Source organism: Penicillium rubens (genome assembly GCF_028828025.1).
Source record: "Penicillium rubens strain IBT 27055 chromosome Unknown utg000001l_segment0_segment0, whole genome shotgun sequence".
NCBI classification, from domain to species: domain Eukaryota; kingdom Fungi; phylum Ascomycota; class Eurotiomycetes; order Eurotiales; family Aspergillaceae; genus Penicillium; species Penicillium rubens.
This window is the reverse complement of record NW_026890599.1, coordinates 4206654-4225153: the sequence shown is the minus strand read 5'-3', so window position 1 is coordinate 4225153 and position 18500 is coordinate 4206654. Positions and strand designations below refer to the sequence as shown.

General features: G+C 48.6%; 7 protein-coding genes across 7 annotated transcripts; 2 read left to right on the top strand and 5 right to left on the bottom strand.

Moving 5' to 3' along the window:
- Positions 1 to 2176: 2176 nt before the first annotated feature.
- Positions 2177 to 2832, bottom strand: N7525_001632 (uncharacterized protein; the record flags this gene model as incomplete). The annotated part of the gene is made up of 2 exons (XM_002557715.2): positions 2177 to 2567; positions 2627 to 2832. The coding sequence occupies 2 exons, from the start codon at positions 2830 to 2832 to the stop codon at positions 2177 to 2179; spliced, it is 597 nt and encodes a 198-aa protein (XP_002557761.2).
- Positions 2833 to 4590: 1758 nt separating this feature from the next.
- On the bottom strand, positions 4591 to 6898 carry acuF (phosphoenolpyruvate carboxykinase PCK1; the record flags this gene model as incomplete). The annotated part of the gene is made up of 4 exons (XM_002557717.1): positions 4591 to 5931; positions 6294 to 6494; positions 6582 to 6657; positions 6717 to 6898. The coding sequence occupies 4 exons, from the start codon at positions 6896 to 6898 to the stop codon at positions 4591 to 4593; spliced, it is 1800 nt and encodes a 599-aa protein (XP_002557763.1).
- A 3031-nt stretch (positions 6899 to 9929) lies between these two features.
- On the bottom strand, positions 9930 to 10453 carry N7525_001630 (uncharacterized protein; the record flags this gene model as incomplete). Its single annotated transcript, XM_002557718.1, has 2 exons — positions 9930 to 10288; positions 10366 to 10453. The coding sequence occupies 2 exons, from the start codon at positions 10451 to 10453 to the stop codon at positions 9930 to 9932; spliced, it is 447 nt and encodes a 148-aa protein (XP_002557764.1).
- A 386-nt stretch (positions 10454 to 10839) lies between these two features.
- On the bottom strand, positions 10840 to 11040 carry N7525_001629 (uncharacterized protein; the record flags this gene model as incomplete). Its single annotated transcript, XM_061211985.1, has 1 exon — positions 10840 to 11040. The coding sequence occupies one exon, from the start codon at positions 11038 to 11040 to the stop codon at positions 10840 to 10842; it is 201 nt and encodes a 66-aa protein (XP_061071211.1).
- Positions 11041 to 13824: 2784 nt separating this feature from the next.
- N7525_001628 (uncharacterized protein) lies at positions 13825 to 14324 on the top strand (the record flags this gene model as incomplete). The annotated part of the gene is made up of 3 exons (XM_061211984.1): positions 13825 to 13917; positions 14024 to 14149; positions 14199 to 14324. 3 exons carry the CDS (start codon positions 13825 to 13827, stop codon positions 14322 to 14324), a joined length of 345 nt encoding a protein of 114 aa, XP_061071210.1.
- Positions 14325 to 15832: 1508 nt separating this feature from the next.
- N7525_001627 (uncharacterized protein) lies at positions 15833 to 15975 on the top strand (the record flags this gene model as incomplete). Its single annotated transcript, XM_061211983.1, has 2 exons — positions 15833 to 15910; positions 15961 to 15975. 2 exons carry the CDS (start codon positions 15833 to 15835, stop codon positions 15973 to 15975), a joined length of 93 nt encoding a protein of 30 aa, XP_061071209.1.
- A 397-nt stretch (positions 15976 to 16372) lies between these two features.
- N7525_001626 (PEX11 family protein) lies at positions 16373 to 17363 on the bottom strand (the record flags this gene model as incomplete). Its single annotated transcript, XM_002557721.1, has 3 exons — positions 16373 to 16544; positions 16613 to 17090; positions 17297 to 17363. The coding sequence occupies 3 exons, from the start codon at positions 17361 to 17363 to the stop codon at positions 16373 to 16375; spliced, it is 717 nt and encodes a 238-aa protein (XP_002557767.1).
- Positions 17364 to 18500: the final 1137 nt, after the last annotated feature.

Genomic DNA, 18500 nt, shown 5'->3' with positions numbered 1-18500 from the left:
CCTCCCGCTTCCCTCGGGCCATGATCCGAGCATACTCGGACGGCAGTCCAACCGGCCGAGCATCATTTCGCTGACGCCGGTGGGCCCCCCTTTGCACCATCCCCTGATCACCGACCAATCCCATCCATTGAGATTCTGAAGGATCCCCTGTCCCTTGTGTGGAGCTGCGGCTCCCGCTACTATTGTTGGGTTGCCAGAACTAGGCCACAGAGATTCCTCCGGTTTGGGCTTGCTTCTGGCTCGTTTCCGCCGATGACCGGCAATAATTATCTCAGGTAAGCTTCTACAGTGGATTCTCACCCCGTGTCTGGTGCTGCATCTTGTCTATGGTATTGGTCATTTGTGACGATTACGGATATAAGTCGTCGACTGCCAACGTCGTTTCAAGAGGACCGGGCAAGTCGGTAAGAGTCAGCGGAGGTCTGTTCTCCGGATAATATCGTCATATGTTCGTTCGGGGATTCAAACCCCCTGACTAGTTGTCCTGGATATGCCACGGGGACTAGACGGGGTCATTGATGGGCTCGGTGTTTGAATTGATAGGGCGGGAAGTTTAGCAAAGCGATGCGAGAGTAAACTACGAACAGTACCCAAGAGAGACGCAGCATCGGATATCACCGTTCGGTAATGGTTTAGGACCCGCGGAGTCCATGTTTGAATCGTCATCTCTCTTAGAGTACGAGGCCGCCGGTGTAAACCAAGTCCTGGACCTCAAAGTACAGTGAAGACTGAATCCCCAACGACTCAGCGCATATCCACGGACCTCTCCGACGCTCCGACGCCTACTAACTTATTAAGCTATTTGCATCTTCTCCGACCAAAAGGAACACAGGTTTATCTCGGAAACCGCCGTCGACGATAAATTCCGTCTTTCCTTGTAACCAGTATCAACCAACGCTAGTGCTACTGCACACTAGCCAATTGTGAAAGCCTAAGTGCCGAATGTTCTCTGGGGTATCTCCCGCGGAATCCACTCCGTGCCTAGCTCGGCCTTGAAGAGCTCCCACGCGCAATCTATCAATCAAACCCAAAGCGCATCTTCACTCCTAGTTCCCTCCGCGGAAAGGGTTTTCGGCAAGTCGGGAGCTCCACCAGCCTCAAGCCTCGATTTGGACCCACCAGCCTTCCGGCATAGGAGTTCGGGAATGCTTCTTATGTGTGGCTTTCCTAGACAGGGGATATCGTATTGAGGAGCCGGGGACGGGTTGCAGGAGCGGGTACGAAGGTTTTTAGGGACTATCCATGGATCATGACAACCGACCTAATCGGGATACCGTCTACATTACCCCAGTCCTCTTCCCACTCGACTTACACCTACATAGGTAGTATACAAGAACAGTTGGTCGTTTATACGACCTCATGTTTGTTTTAGCAGTCTCTCAGTGGTGCAGACTGCCATACACTATACAATCACCCTTAACAATCTCACTTTCCTTTAGCTCACTTCTCATACCCCCTTTCCATCTACCCCCTATTATTTACTCTTCTTTAACCCAGTTTTCTTATGATTCTATATGGAATCAACCCCGGTTCATATCATAGATGCCGGCGTCATACGTTAAAGCATCACGGACCGGTACGGATCAGCAAACGTCGGATAGCATGTCCAGGGGCATATGGAGCATGTGAAGCGGCGTGCGGGCATGATTCGCTGAAATGGTGCAATTCGCCATCATATACCGTGCAATAGTGTTCTTATCAGCGCCGCTGAATAGCGACTGATGAGTTAGGAACCAATTTAGTGATATGTAGGGCCATATATAACACTGCGTACACATTTCCAGAGTCAACAGTGAGCTAGGATGCAGAAATTGCAGTCAAGTCTAGGAGCGCGTTAGAGACATGAATTACCGTTAGACTCCACAGTCTCAGCTTCTAATTTCTCCAGCACTCCAATCTCCATTTCACACTCCATTATACACCTACGTATCTACCTACCCAGGCGTTGCTATTCTCAATTGCCGATTTACAAACTTCGCGGCGGTACATAATGTCAGCAGAGGCTGCTGATTCATGTCCTACGCTTAAAGTGTCTTCCAGTATTCTTATGGTTAAGCAAGTAAATTAAGCAGGATGATAGAAATTGTGTAAGACCTCCTAGGTAACAAGGTGCATACTGACTAGTCGCGTTCCTGCTGATGACAGATAGAAAAGAAAGAATCCCGGCGTCCTTGATTCAAGAAACGTTCCACCAACCCATTGAATTCAACGTTGCTCCGCTGGTATTCGGTTGCCAGGCACATTCTATGGTCTCCACAAGGTTTTGACTGATCACGAGGAAGACCGGCGCGTCCGACAAGCGGGTGAAAATTGGGTCTTCAGACTTCAGTTGTAAATCTGCCTTAGCCGCCATCAGATACCCGTATTTAGCGGCGGCACGGAGCCTGACGAACGCGTAGTATTTCTTCCAAATCGGGGCACAGAGCAGGCCGTGGAAGTCGATACGCGGGGCCGGGTCCTGCGGCACGCGGCTAGCCCGAGGTTCGCCGTTGGCGTCCCATACAGCGCGAAATTCGGCGCGTTTCTTCTGTGCCAGCTCCTTCATGGCTGCGTAGACCAGCTCATCGCTTAGGAGAACATTGTGATCGTCGGGCAGGACCAATTTTCCTTGGTCGTCCGCTCATACTTGACGTATAAAGGGAAACGAGCTATGTCCTTCGCCGAAAGTCTGTTTCCCGTGGTATGGACTGGGGTCCAGTCATTGGTCCAGATTGGTCTGTGCCGCGCCAGCTTGATGTGAGCGGCCTGAGCAGATTGCTTCATGTGGAAATCGTCGAAAGTATCTCCTGGCGGTGATGGGCCAAGGAACGGAGGCGCTTTTTTTCTCGGCATGGTGTAGTTTGGTTGAAGAAAACTGGTGCAGATTGGGTGATCCGTAGGCGGAGTCACAACCCAACCTATCTTGTCATAGTATGGTAACTTGTGTCCGTCGGAGTATCCCATTATCTCAATCAATCTGCGCATTTCTGGGCATGCGTCGTCATAATTATAAAAGAGGCATCCTCCTAGTTGTAGCTGGGCTCTTTCCTCCTCTGCTGGACCGAAAAGGCGACCGAGGTGCCCGGGAAATCAATGGGAAGTACAGCACCGTTAAGTGTAGGGGCTCGACAACGACGCGTACAGAGACTCCGGAGTTGACGATTTCATCGTAAATCGGAGTGCTTGAGTCGTTGGACTGACACTGTCCACATCAGTAGAGAGTGATGGCCGAGGGAACATCGTCAATGTCAAGCCGATTCCAAATGCTTTCCTCTGGATCATGTGCGACCTGCAGCATTGTGCACACCTGAAGGGATCTGAATTCCGAAGCAGCATGGTAGGCGCCGGTGCTTTCCTTGGCCTTCGCGAGTTGTTGCATCGACGGTGCCAACGTACTGAGGATCTGGACTGCATGGGACCGACGAGAGTAGTAGAGGAAAGTATATCCCTTAATATCAGGACAAGCTAGCGACAGCAAGGTAATAATGGCCCATGATATAGTAAAAAGATGCCAGACACTAATTATATATCGCTCACGTCATTTATATCAACCTTGAAAAAGTAAGTTATATATAGGAATGGAAATATGAGGCTTCTAGGAGGTCTTGCATACCAGTGTTTTGCCAACAAAGTAGCTTTTGTAAATGAGAAGTCATTAGAAGATAAAGTCACTCACTTGTGTTTCTTTGCGGTATGTTTTGTATCTATTGGCAGTGGAACATATTCATCTAGTCGGGTTAGTGGTTATGTCTTCTCACTTGAGCCTCACTTCACATTAAACCTCACCCCTCACTTCATATAGTATTCTTAATAGTCTATTACTAGTCTCCGAGACATACTCTTAGGTATTTCCTAGATATCTGATTTTCTTCCATTTATTGGTGCTGTAGCTAGATAGATATGTATAAAGAATTAGATGTGACGAACTGACGCACTCTTCATATTTAACCCCAGGTTGTCAGATCCTGTCGACGCTTCACCTACTAGCTCTCCATCTTTTCACTTGTCATAAGCCTGGAATAGACAATCCGTTGCCTGTAGATGGTAACTTGAAGAGCACGAAATGCATTCTTGATAATCGGGATAAAGGTCTCCGCCCGAGATGCACCACCGGGTAGTATAGAGTCCAGTCACCAGGTGATAAGCTTAAAAACTATTACACTCAGGGCTAGTGAATGTTGTTCATGACACAGGATCTCCAGCCGTATCCTAGACATTTAGTGATGGCATCCCAACAGAAGACAAGCATTCCCGGGCTAGGATTGTCAACGAGACCATTACGAGGAGCAATGATTAGATTACAAAACAAGGTCAATTTTGAGATAAAGATTGCATTCACTATCGTATAAGAAATTCTTCATTAATATCACTGCATAACTCCGTTCAGCCAGCCAAGATAGATGGCGAAAGACAAAAAAAAAGCACAACCCAAATCGGGGGGAAATCAATAAGGTATCCATCGCTTGTCCCGATACAAGCGGCAGACGTCGGCGAGAGGATCAAAGATCATCACCAAAAAAATGCAGCACGCCATGCAAATGACTTATTCAACCTGTTTAGGAGAACAAGAAACAAGGAGAAAAAGAAATTTTTAACCGTCGCCCGAACCCTCTAAACCTTAGGGGCAGCAGCGAGGACATCGGGGGTAGCCTCGTCAGAGTACTTCTTGAAGTTCTCGTTGAAGAGGACAGCAAGCTTGGTGACCTCGTCCTTGAAGGATGTGGAGGCGGTCCAGCTCTTCTCGGGGTTGAGAAGCTCGCTGGGGACACCGGGGCAGGAGGTAGGGACGGGCAGGTTGAAGGTAGCGTAGGTCTCGTACTCGGCCTTGGCGAGCTCGCCGTTGTGGATGGAGTCCAGGATGGCACGGGTGTACTTGAGAGGGCAACGCTTGCCGCCAGTGGTAGCGCCGGCGCCAACCCAGCCGGTGTTCAGGAGCCAGGCGTTGACCTTGTGCTCCTTGATCTTCTCGGCCAACATGCGGGCGTAGCGCATGGGGTGAAGAGCCAGGAAGGGCTGAGCGAAGCAAGAAGAGAAGGTAGCCTGGGGCTCGGTGACACCGTCCTCAGTACCAGCCATCTTGGAGGTGTAACCGGAGATGAAGTGGAACATGGTCTGCTCGGGGGTGAGCTTGGAGATGGGGGGCAGGACACCGCGGGCATCGCAGGTGAGCAGAATGATGTTGCTGGGGTGGTTGTCGCTGAGGCAGGGGATCTTGGCGTTGTCAATGTACTCAATGGGGTAGGCGCAACGGGTGTTCTCGGTAAGGGTGGCATCGTCGTAGTCAACAACACGGGAGATGGGGTCGAAAACGGTGTTCTCGAGGACGGAGCCGAAGCGGATGGCGTTGAAAATATCGGGCTCCTTCTCGGCGGAGAGACCAATGCACTTGGCGTAGCAGCCACCCTCAATGTTGAAGACACCGGTGTCAGTCCAGCAGTGCTCGTCGTCACCAATCAGCTTGCGCTTGGGGTCAGCGGACAAGGTGGTCTTGCCAGTACCAGACAGACCGAAGAAGACGGTGACATCGCCGTTCTCACCCTCGTTGGCAGATGAGTGAAGAGTCAGGACGTTGTGCTTGACAGGCATCTCGTAGTAGAGAACGGTGAAGACACCCTTCTTCATCTCACCAGCGTACTCGGTACCAAGGATGACCATCTCCTTGTCGGCGAAGTTGATGGCAACGGAGGTGGCGGAGGTCATACCCTCGGTGAAGCGGTTGGCGGGGAAAGAGCCAGCGTTGTAGATGACATAGTCGGGGTGGAAGTGGTCGAGCTCCTCACGCTTGGGGCGGATCAGCATGTTGCGCATGAAGAGAGCGTGGTAGGCGCGAGCGCAGACAACGCGAACGCTGATGCGGTAGCGCTCATCCCAGCCGGCGTAACCATCCACGACATAGATGCGGTTACGGGTGTTCAGGTAGTCGACAGCACGCTCACGGTTGATACGCCAGACCTGTGGGGATTATGTTAGTCACCAGCCTGATGATTGACGTCATGCACGTGATGGCCTCGGACCAAGGGCGGGGAATTGTGGAGCCGCAACTGAAAGCCGAGGGGCAAAATGGGGGGCAAGGGAGATCCAAAAAACGGGCAAAAGGAAATATTCTTGAGATGAAAGGTGATGAGGTATTATCCGGGAGAAACGGCATTCCAAAAGGTTGCACGAAGTTCCGCCGAAAAGCTTGACCTCCCGATGCATATGCAAGGGATCCCAAGTGGATCTCTCATCGGGCCCATCTGCAAGGGTGTGCTCCAACATCGACAATGGAATATCCAGCAAAATGGCGCATAGAAGAGTAAGAAAAATTGACTCACATCGAGTGTCATGGGCTTATTTACGGGTCCCCACCAGACATCGCCTTCTGAGGAAGCCTCCTGGACGATACGCTTGTCGGAGGGGGAACGACCAGTCTTAGCACCAGAGTATGCGCTCAAAGCACCGCTGGAGGTGACAGCAGTACCAGTCTCATAGACAAGAGCATCTTCGTAGAGGGCAGGAACAGAGGGGTTGGCAATCTAAACCATGTTAGTTAATGAATCAAGATAGCAAAACACCACAGACATCGTAGTCAAGTGTCAAGCGTTAGGGTGTCGAGGTCTTACAATTGAAACACGATCGTAGTCAATGTGAGCAGTCTCGTGAAGCTCCTCCTCGAGCTCGGTGTGACCCTTGCCAGGCCTAAGTAAAGACAGTTAGCGACAAGAAGGTAAGGACAGTGAGGTAGGAAGGCAACATACTGAACACCACCAGGGTGCAGCGCAGTGCGATTCACAGATGTGGCAACCATTTTTCTGAGTGAAGTAGAGTGATAGTTATTGTTGCGTTGTTTCGCGACTTGTTGTTGAGAGAAATCTGAAGCCAGAGGACCAGGAGAGTCGGAGCGGCCGAGGGGTATATAATCCTTTCCGGCAGAGGCCATGGTTACGATCGGTCTTGGTATGAAGGAGGTTCTCGTGCAGTTTCGGTAGTGTTTCTCCACAGTTCCACGGGTGATGTCGGGGCTGAACGCCGAGCTGAAGCGAACACGCGGTTGGTGATGGGACGAAGGGCTGTGGGTTGCAAATGCCTGAAGGCGCAGTCCGACTTGACCCGAATGGTTCAAATGGACACGAACTTGATTCGGAATAAAGGACTCTATGACCGAGAAGGCGAATAGCGGGAACAAATAGGAGTTCTAGAATCAAAAATAACTCATTGATGCTTTTTGAGTAGTTTACAAGGAGAAGTTGATGAGTCCAGTTCTTGGGTTCTTTTATGCTGCTCTGACGGTTGCGGCCACCTACCATAACTTTACTATTTCGTCAATCATCTGCGAATTAGTCTTGGATCTTGCAAAAATGAGTTTATTTTTCTCAAAATCTAGGATTCCATCAGCCACGGACGACAGGAATGACGCACAATGACTTCACCAAATCTATATAGTTCTAAAGAGTTCATAGTCTAGCCCCAGAATCGCGGGGAGCTGACATAATCTCGTCGATCAATCCTGACCCCTTCGCGAATTCCACCTCGCAATTCTGTTTTCGGCTTGCATCAACCCGAATTGATATCGGAATGTGTTGCCTGTGGAAAAGGTACAAAATGAAAGTTGTTTCTATTGAACTCCCGAATGACGACAGGTTCGGCTGTAAAATCGGAACAACTGGTCTGGGAGCAAAGGGCTTCAGCAAATAACGGCGTTTAACCAGCCGAGGATGATGCACATGCATCCATTGATGGCGGCGGTGGGGACCAATCAGAATGCATATATTTCGACCTCCTAGGGTGGTCGGGTGGGCAGAAGATATTGCCGCTGGGTCCTCTCTATTTTTACTGGCTGTCACAGGGCGACGATAATTACTCCGTTGTGGTTGTGCAATAAGATCAACGCCAGCCTCCGGTACCTGGTCCATCCCAATCCAAGCCCTAAGAAAGAAATCCATGCATATTACGTCTCAACGCCGAAAGCCATGGCCTGGACCACGGACTTTGAAGTATGACTCCAAAATACCCATCGCACATGAGCGGTCTGCCATGACGGTATGAGTTTTTATCGGCCACCATCGCCGTCGCTGTCGCCTCTCGGGATGTATCTACTGTGGCTTGTGCAATGCAGTCAACCCCAGATCCTTCTCCCCGTAGCGGCGGATCCCGAACCGGCTACGGCCTCGGGAACGCGAGCTTTTGCTTTTTTCTTCTTTTTTGTCACATTCCACCCGGAGCCATTCTTCGTGAAACAATTAGTTATTTTTGCGCGATTTGTTTCAGCATCTTACGTACACAGTAACTTCTCTTTTTCTAACCCTGCTGATCATTTTAATTTTTCCTGCCTTGCGTGTGACACGAATTCCAGCTGGCTAGAACTATGTCGCGGATTTGAGGCTTTTTTGTTCACCCTGAAGGAGTAAGGGCTGGTGGAGAAAGGGGGTTTCCCCTTGAATCCTCCGCAAAACGGAAGATATCTTGACATGGAAGCTAAGCATGACCCGTGACCTTCAATTATTGAGTCTATTCACAACATTCCGGGAATTGCGCTTTGCCCCTTTTCGTCCACACCCGTGGCATTTTCTTCTTTATGTCCGTTATCCGGATCAACATTCACCAGCGTAACTAGTAGTTTCTCGGCCCTTGATATTAATCACAGCCAATCATTTCTGAAACTTAGCTTCCTAATTTACCCGTTGTGATATGTCTCTTGTCTTTCATTCGAGTCTACTTGTCTAAAATCTCTGCCCAACCAGCGCCGGCTGTTTGAAAACGGCCTGGACCGATTTGAAGGGGGTCGAAGATCGATTTGTTTCCTATTTTCCCCGAGACTGACCCTAGCAGCTGCACGTCATTGTTGATATCATTACTTCATTTTTACTGAGTACAAAAATGAATTCACAATATAAGACCACTTATAAAACTATGCTAGTTTACCTAGTCTCATTCCTGATCCCATGACTTGTCGCATTGGGCAGTATCGCTCCAACCTTTCTACGTTTCGGTCGACGCACACTGCTTGGCGTCTTGGCTTTTATCTGGGGAAATTGTCGCGTGGTCGCATCCTAGCTCGAACTGCGGATGCGGGGTATAGTTTAATGAGCCACCAGTAAAACGGCACAGAGCATTAGACCGTGACCTCACTCGGCACTTTTCATCAAATGACGTATTTTGGATTGCAATTTAGTCTGCCTTGACAGTGGATCTACAGATGCCACGTCCTAGCGTTTCCCGGACTTGACAAGATTGGCAATGAATCTGTCGGCGATGGTGAATTAGGAAGGTAAGAATCATTGCATGTGCGGTTGCCCCTAGTAGCCCCTAGTATACGCTAGTTCACTGATCCAACACGGACGCTGATTCTACATTTCTTCGGGGTTGGAAGCGACATTGTATTTCGCACTTCGCACTTCATCCTATGGCTCAAGCTCAAAAGGCGCCAGCTCGTCCCTCTAGTCGCACCACCTTGAAAAGCTAGATGTGTAGCTAGGCGGATTCGACGGGCTCCATTCACTAAGTCTAGATATATACGTGATGTCGTGAGAAAGCCGAGTACGATCTCAATGTATCCAAAATTCAGTAAATAGTCAGGCTTGGACACCAACATATTTGCTTTGCTCTGTTGTCTTATCAACTAAATTATAACCAAAGTTAGACACATCTAGCATCTAACTGTTCATGGTTTAATACGGTAGGTACATAGAAGTGCATTGAGAGAAATGACGCCGGCAATAACGTTGGAATTTTCAGTGCGCTTCCTACGCGGCCCGGCCCTCCCTCCCCAGCTCTCAGCCCTCGTGAATTTGCTGGCACCAAACCGAAGTATAATGATGACCCATCTCATTGAGGTGACTGTCGAAGATTTATCTAATATGTAGAGAGAGTGGATCACACAGTATATCATGGTTTGCTATGGACAGGTTATGTGTTCAGTTTGCGATTATATATAATAGAAAAATCACCAAGAAATAGAAGAGCCAAAACCTCTAGTACAAAATAACCTCATTACTAGCAGCTCCAGCCTCAACCCATCCACCGAGCAATTTGCGCGCAATACCAGCAACAAGTTGGTGGATGTTAGGCGGTAGAACAGCACCAGGAGGAGGCTTGCGGCTTGGATCACCAGCGATCCAAAGAACCGGGTCTTGCGAGATACCAGCGACATTCTCGCGCAAGGCCTCTATATCCTCCAAGTCAAAGCCACGACCAAAAATGATTGCACGCGCTGGCCGGCTGTAGTCTTTCGTGCCGACGTTGTTGACGTGAGGGGATTGGGGATCCCGGCCTGCGAGCAGGTGGGGAATTTCGGATTGTGCGGCTGACAGGCTTTGGATGAAATGGATTACTAGCGGGAATTAATTGGGCTGCCCTGAGGTAATTTGGATCATATCCGCAATAAAGAATAATGTATGCGCTACTAACCTTCGAATTCGGGGAGGAGGAGCTCCGAAGCCGGCTTACCGATCCCGGCGTCTAGGGCACAGAGCACGATTGGGAGAGGGGAGGACATTTTGGAAATATGAAGAACGGGTAAAATGATCCTTTTTTTGATGCGATAGGAATTTGAATTGAGAACCTTTAAATGAGCAGATGGCCTCTTCTTTATTTTGAAGCTCGGAGTCCGACCTACTCGATGCGGCTCGGGAGTGGAGACAAACAGGCCCACAACGTTCCAAGCTTAGTTAGCTAATACATCGAGACGACGGATGAGGTGCTAATCATTCCGTCGCATTATGAATCTCCTTCCGTATACTTTCAACAATATTTTGCTCCTGTTTACCGCCCCAAGTATACGAAACAGCTCTGTTCTTTGCTTTTTCAGCCCATTGATTGCGTAGAATGAAGGTTCTGTTCGATCAGAATCTGTTGCCAATCCGGGTAATTAGACTGGGTGTCTCACAATTTGCCCTTCTGTTGGCTTGCAAGGTATATCTCGTGGGGAAGTTGGAGCACATCTTCCTGGTTGAGTGTTTGAACGACATCCAAATCAAGAATGAACCATCGTTTTAGAGGCTTTTCTGAGTCGAAGTCAGCGGGGATGTGGACGTGGTCGTAACCCGCTGGGTGAAGAGTAGGATTGAAGCCACGATTTAACATAGTTGCACAGAAATCTTCCCCGATTTTGACGTGGCGCCTTTGAGGGCAACCATCTATATCGGTTACGCAGGTATAGATAATTATTCTAGCAGGGTGAGGGTCCATATTGGCAAACAATGACAGCAAGACGACTAGTATAATTGCGTGTTGTGAATTAACGCTTGTGCCTCTTTAATCTGGCCAGGAGTGAGCGGTCAATAATCTCGGTGACGGATTAGGCCTAGTCTTTTTATGCACGACCTTACCTACCGACAAAGGCATATCTCTTCCTGCGTGTAGTATGTCCTCCACCAGCTTCCGCTGCTCTTTTATGGAAAATCCTAGTCCTTTTTGTTGGGAGGCTCCAATTTTGTTACCTATTATGGATTGTATAGATAGTTAAATTAAGTTATACTTTCCTGGCTCCACCTGCCCAGTGTGGCCAGACGGCGGCGATCTGTCTAAGTGTCAGACATCACCATTGGGGGGATATTAGCACTATACTACACCATTTCGCTTTTAATATCAACAGCCGACTCATGCGTTACACAAAATCCTCCTTTATCTGTCGGGTAACATTCGAGAGGGATCATGCAGGTCCAGTGACTAGCAAGTTACATCATTCGTCCACACAAACATCACATATCGCCAATTGTTCAGCCATTTCTATATCCATGGATATCTGTAAGAAACGATTCATCGTAGTATAATATGCCCTCAGCTACAAGGCCCAACCTCCGCTCCCTACTAGACTGATACCTCTCCTCGCCACTCCCCCCACGGCCAAGCGTCGAAATGGCCATTCCCTCAAGGTCAGCAAACCCCTAGGATTAATCTACCTCCACTTCTTCACTACACTATCGAGACCCCTCTATTCCCGTAAGCACACTAAAACATTACTACCCCGTCCCGTCCTTAGGACGGCGTCGACGCTATACTATAGCTATAGTAAGAAGCGTAGAAGTACAATTTCGATAGAACGCGCTTCGCACTTAGTGGAGCTAGCATAGGCGGGAGTATCGTCCTAGCACTACTATTCCGACTACACGAAGAACCATAGAAAAAGCGCTAGGCGTCGTTACGTAGCGAGATAGCGTTAGCTAGGTTAGTAGTATTCTACTCTAGCACGAACTAGACACGAATGCGGATAGAGCGTGATACGGCAAATCCTATTGCTCCGTAGGGATCTATAGTCTCGCCTTCTTTATTCAAATTCTTTAACAATTCCTACCTTCTCTCTACTAGGCTGCCGAAACGTGAAACTAATGTGGAAGATTGATTGAGGTAATTTCCGAGCTTTGAAGGCGCCTGATATCGATAGTAGTATATACTCCCTGTGGACACCAGAGCTGAGAGAGATAAATTGGAGGTGAGAAATAACAAAGAGGCAAGCGAGGTAGTGGTGAAGTAATCAATGTTAGCCATCAGGGCAGAATAGGTTGTTTGTCTACTCAAAAGAGTTATGTTTGTGTGATATGCCTTTGAAACTGAAAGTATATCTATAGAAAGGAACCCCATATTCTGAAGAACCATCAAATCTTATATATGAAAATGTCGGGTTGCACATGTTACACCTTTTCATGGTCTATATACTATATTTCGATGCTAGTTTTTATCCTTCTAGCTACCCTTCCGGCCTTATATACGTAGTGAGTTGCACCATCAACTACACGAAGTTTACTTCCTGTGTGCTGACCCCAGGAGACCATTGCTGCAACTTCCACTACCAACGGGCTCACTGCAGTATCAGCTAAGAGAAAGGTGCGAATGAATAAGCGCTGATGAGTGAGCGGGCAGATGGGAATCGACCTGCCATATAGGTATATAGAGGATTGCCGAAAAGAGCCAGGACCGCCCTTTCCTCACATCCGTCAATCGATCGATTTCTTGCGATCACCTCCTCTTCGAGTGGCTCTATCCTCGCCTCTGTGCGCGACTTTCCTTGAGGCTGCGAGGTCCTTTGCGGAGTCCTCTTCTACCTCGTGTCCCCCTCCTCTTTGGAATATGCCCTCATGCTCCTCGTCTCTCGATGTCTTTCAACGGCGGTCTCGCCAGCTGGGTCGTTGTGGCAGCGCCTGCAACTCCCACTGTCGCATGGTGTATGCGATGCGTGAATTCCATCGCGAACATCTCTACCGGGGGTTGTCATAACTCCGCAGGTGGACAAAAATGCGAGTATTGCCATCACCAGCATCAAGCTTGTGTCATGGTACGGTCTTTTCCCGTTCTCCGTTCTCTGCTTTTGATTCAGGATACTGATACCCGTCGTTAGAGCCTCCACATCACCTTGTCGGCCTCTTCAGGGGACTCTGAATGGAACAGACATGGCTGACTTGTGAGATCCTTCAAGCTCGTCTAGAAGTACGGACCATACCTACGTGGGAACCCATGTGTGTCAATGGTCAGCATAACAGCCACCTCGATATATACTCTCTCGGCCGTTCCTATGATCACAATCCAGACGTGGGAATGGGATTCCCTTCGATCGAGACGCCACAGGCCAAGCCAGCGAAGCTTGAGCCTAGAGAGGTTTCGACCTTTGACGTGGAAACAATGGCAAGAACGTGTTCCCCCCGCCCTCAACTTTATCACCTTTTCATTTCGCATTGTCATCAACAAGTCGTTCGCCTCGTCACCGACCGTCCATCTCGTCTCACCAGTTTCTCTTGGGACCTCTTATGGTCGCTTCTTCACAAATCATTCAGGAAATCGAAAAGACCATTGTCAACGCGACCCTTAAAGCCGCGACGAGGTTTCTGCGAAGACGAACCTTGGATGCGTCAAGGCACCAAGCATATTGTGACGATGAACAAAAGAACTCGTCAAATCAAATTGTCTTACTACGATGAAATCAATCTCGACGCCGACGGCAAATTAATCCCGATCGATAGCCTATTGGTGATCCTATCGTCGGATTACCCTTTGTCATAGTATTCGCCGACTACTACGCACTAGTCGGGTCGCGGCTACAGAAATGCATTTCAAGGTCATATCGCACTCTTAGGCTGACCTGTCAAAAGGGTGCCTCCACAAGCAGCGCAAAGGTCTTGGCAAGACAGACACCACTGTCTACGGTATCTCCTCCGATGCCATGAATTTCACGTTTATGAAGCTCGACAATGAGTCCCAGGTAGGTGTATCTAAATCGTGTCAGTGACCCTGATCCTAACGTTTACTAGTGGGCGTTTAAGCTAGTCGGTGTCGTTGGAAATGCGTTCGAACAAGTGCTTAGTCTGCTAGTCTATCTGATGAAGAAAGCGGCCACGATGTCACGCGCACCTCTTGCCGGATATAATAAGGGTTAAAGGAGTCTGACCTGATCTTCGACCATGACCCTGAGATGGAGGATAAGATGGATGTTGAATGGTTCCGTCGCCGCATTCGCCCTCTAGCCTTCTTTCTTACGTCTTCTTCCTCTTCTTCGCTGGTCGTTCGTCCCTCGCCCTTGATATCGTTCTTATTCTCCTTTCCTACTTTGCTACGTCTTTCACTCCTTGGTCTCTCCCTATATCCCTTCGCTGGTATTACTTTGTCAAAATATAAGTCTGTTTTTCCAAACCATATCCCAATTAATAGATAGTGGGCCCTGTATCCACACATTCTCTACTTCTTTGATATCTGAACCCGTAGCCTAAAGCCTGAAAGGAGTTGGCAGGTAACAGGGTATTGTACAGGTCAGGCTTACGAGTAGAATTAGAAGAGAACGGCCACTTTCCACTTTGTGTCCGTAAGTAAAGAGCGAAGTCTACTTCACGCCGACGTTGGTTCTCACTATCACTCGAAGGACGACATGAAACTGCGAGCTTGACATAGGGCTCATGGTGACAATAAACTATGTACCGACGGCAAACTTTTTACCGAAACAATGAAAACTTCGGACGATAAGCCAGTTTACCGCGTTTGAGTGGTGCAAGAGAAACTGATTGCTCTTGGGCCTTTCGATATGCTTGGGAGCGAGCCTAGTAATGATGATGTGACCAGAGAGCTGAAGAAAAAAGCCTAACTATGGATCTTCAAGAGGTTCTCGGATGTTATTTCTTTTGATAGTCCGTTCCCTAGCGCCGTAGAAGGGACGTGATTAGATCCCTAGTTGACTCGTGCTCCTGGAACGATCTATACAAACCATTCCAGTTCTGAATCTGTTATCGTCTGGTTACGAGAGTGTCTGATGTAGCTATCAGGAAAACAGACCACATGGATTCTTTCGTTACGCTTGTGCGTTAGGTCCATTCCAGTTTATCGCCGCTGAGCAGTTAGTCGTAAGGGATACACCGTGGTTTAGACCGATATATGTATATAGTCCTGCGCTATTCTGTCAGAAGCTCATATCGATGGCATGGACTTGATGCCCATGCTTAGCCATCAGATTTACTCGCGGATGCCCTTTTGACGATGGCGCAGGTCTCAAGTTTCGATATGCGCTATTGATCCTATTGCCGTATGGTCTTGTTGGTCACCCCGCATGGGTATATTCTTAGAGTTATGGAACGAAATGAACCGATGCGAGGCTGGTTATTCTTCCAGATCTTTAGTTATTTCCTTTTGCCGCGTTAGCCTATCTATATATGTACATATATACGTGTAGCACTTCACATCAAATCATGTGTTAAACAAGTGACTCTGAGCGGGGCACCAGTCAGGCGGGGTAGAAAAGTCAGCAATTTTCTCTTGAGGGTGACTTCACTTCTCCCACATCTCCAAATATTATTTTTTAAGCAGATTACTTAGGTATGTAAGGGCTTTGTCTTCTTTGGGTGTCTCAAGAGGACCTTGGTGGTTGCTAACGGTTTCGTCAGATCTACTTCTATCAACAATGAACGGACACGCTGCCTGCCCCAAGTGTGGTGCCGCCGCTGACGGCGCTGGCAAGAGCTGTGGTGCCTGCGGTGCTGTATGTTGACTCTGTAGTGCTTCTATGCGAGCTTATATTAACCATACTAGACCTGCCCCGTCTAAGCATCCTACTGAATCGGCCAGTGTACTCGAGCGTTTGGGATGAAGGGTATCGGAGTTGGGACTGCTTGTGGTGTAGTGAGATAAGGATAAGCCAGGGCCGGGCTTGGGGATCAATATGTTCGTAGCAATGATGTGATGACGAGAATGAACTCAAATCTCTCCGAAACCAAGTGCGATTGTTATGTACGAAACAAAAGAATGACGTTAAGACATTTCCCTAGAGAATAAAAATATATAAGACTGTTCACGAGAAACAATCATCAGGATATAGAGTGCGCAATAAGAATACCTCCTCGTCTCGTTCTTCCCTTTCCCAAGCCAGTAGCTAGGCAGGGCCCCAAATCACCCAAATAGAGAGTCACCAATCTCCCACTTCATCAGACCAACTATACACCGCTTAGGCAGGTCCGGCGGTCTTGCGCCACTGGGACCAAACACCGATCAAACTGCTAATGGTACCTGTGATACCGACGATGCCATCGTCAAGGTTAAGAATACCAACAGCAGACAAAGGCGCAGCAAGATCGCAAACATCAGAGATGAGCTGTATCCGAGCAGCAGAGCGCTCCCTAAAAAAGGTATTAGCATGCATACATTCCCCATTCCCAATGCTGGTAATAAACAAGGAACTCCATACTTCTCAATCTTCTTAGCCTCAACAACACCCTCACCCTCCTTACGGTCAATAGTCTTCTCCTTCTCCTGCAGACGAACAAGAGTGTAGATACCAGCCACAGTGCTGAAAATCAGACCCGCAGCCCAGGAGCGGTAAGCGGAATCCTGCAGCCGCTTAGCGGAAGACAGTTTCCGAATGCCAATCACATCGATGACTGTGACGGCGTCGAGAGTCAAGTAGCCGGCATAACCGAGCTGGCGACCGATGGCCAGGTAGCGCAGGACGGGGTCAACGGGACTCTTGTTATCGAAGGCGACGGCGGCGGCCTTGAGATGCTCGAGGAATTTGCCGATACGCATGATCTTGCGCGTCGTGCCGAACTGCTTCTTCACGGCATTGTAGGGGTCGATTGCGGACTGTGGCTTGTTCGTTCGGTAGAGGTACCACGCGTAGAAGCGGGAGAAGTATTGGATTGTGCGGAGGAGCTTGTCGCGGCCGACTGTAGGTTTCCCGGATTAGCTTGAGTGATCGGGTGAAGGCGGGGAGAGCTCTGCTGGGAGTTCTCGGCCGAGTTCTTGTCACCGGGGAGTTTTGCTGATGTCGCAAGGCGAAATGGGAGTTTCTCTTGAAGGAAATTCTTCGTGGACAGATGGAGGTATGTGCTGGGGTGGTGTTCTTGGACTCTGGGATGGATGTATCACGTACCGGTTGTCGCGACGAAGCGTAGCCAATGCGCCAGCGCAGGGTGGTAGACGAGAGTGTTAGCGACCATCTTTTTTTCTTGTTGCTAGTGAAATGAAAAGAATGCAACTTCGAACACCTAGGGATGGAGGATGTCAAGAATCAAATGTGATAGTTCATAAGGGAAAGGGGAGTCGGTAATTGACCGGCGTATGGAGCCGGAAGACCGACCTCGGCTGATCTCGTGCGTGTGGGGAGAGATCCGGAGGGACGATGTAATGTATTTACTTTTATTACGCCATTCATGGGCATTTGAACCCTTGACTCTCGTGAAATCTATTGAAACCTCGTGAAATCCCTTGAAATGCTTGATTTCCATGTCACTCGGCTTGTGACTTTCCAACGTTTCCTATTTTTCACGTGAGCGGGTCATCTCCGACATTGCCCAGCTTCTTTTGACATATAATCTCACCTGGGCAGCTTATCCCTTTTTTTAAGCTTGGAAAAGTCTAAAGATGATTCTTCGGGTCTTATATACAAATTCAACCTAGTCCCAATTTGATCCAGGTATCCACACGCAATGAATAGTATCAACATTGAATCAAGCACGACTCGCGGTTTACCAGATCCATCTTAAGCCAGGCAAATGCATTCCCTTTCACATGCTCTACCGAGTACTGTATTTAACGATCCCCCCAGCAGACCTCCTTGATACCCTCGATAGAGACCAGTCTCGGGCCAAGCAGCATAAGGTTTACCTGCCCAATATCATTATCGGATACCAACCCGACGCTCCTTGGACCACACCGCATCGTCCATTTCGGAAATGGTAACCGAACATCTCTATAGTTTGGCGAGGTATTTGCTACTGCTAGTTCACCAGCGGAACCTATCCCGTTAACAATCTTGTGGCTTTGACGATAGTTGTCGGCATTACTCTGTCACTAAAGGGAGTGTGAAAGGGGTTATTGTTATCCTTTCCTACATCCGCAGTCAGGGCTTTTCGGTCGAGTGTGGCAAGTATTGCTATGAAGTACTTAGATAGACACGAGGATGCCAAAGCAATTGGCTATAACTTGTTCTACAATTTTAGAGCCTAACGTCTATAAAACGAAGACTGAGTAGCAGAGCAATTTTATTTATCTGATTATATGGACAACATCAAAGTTCCCATTTGGATTAAGTTGCTTGTCATACAAGTCCGGAGGTCAGCTTCTGTTCCTCGAAA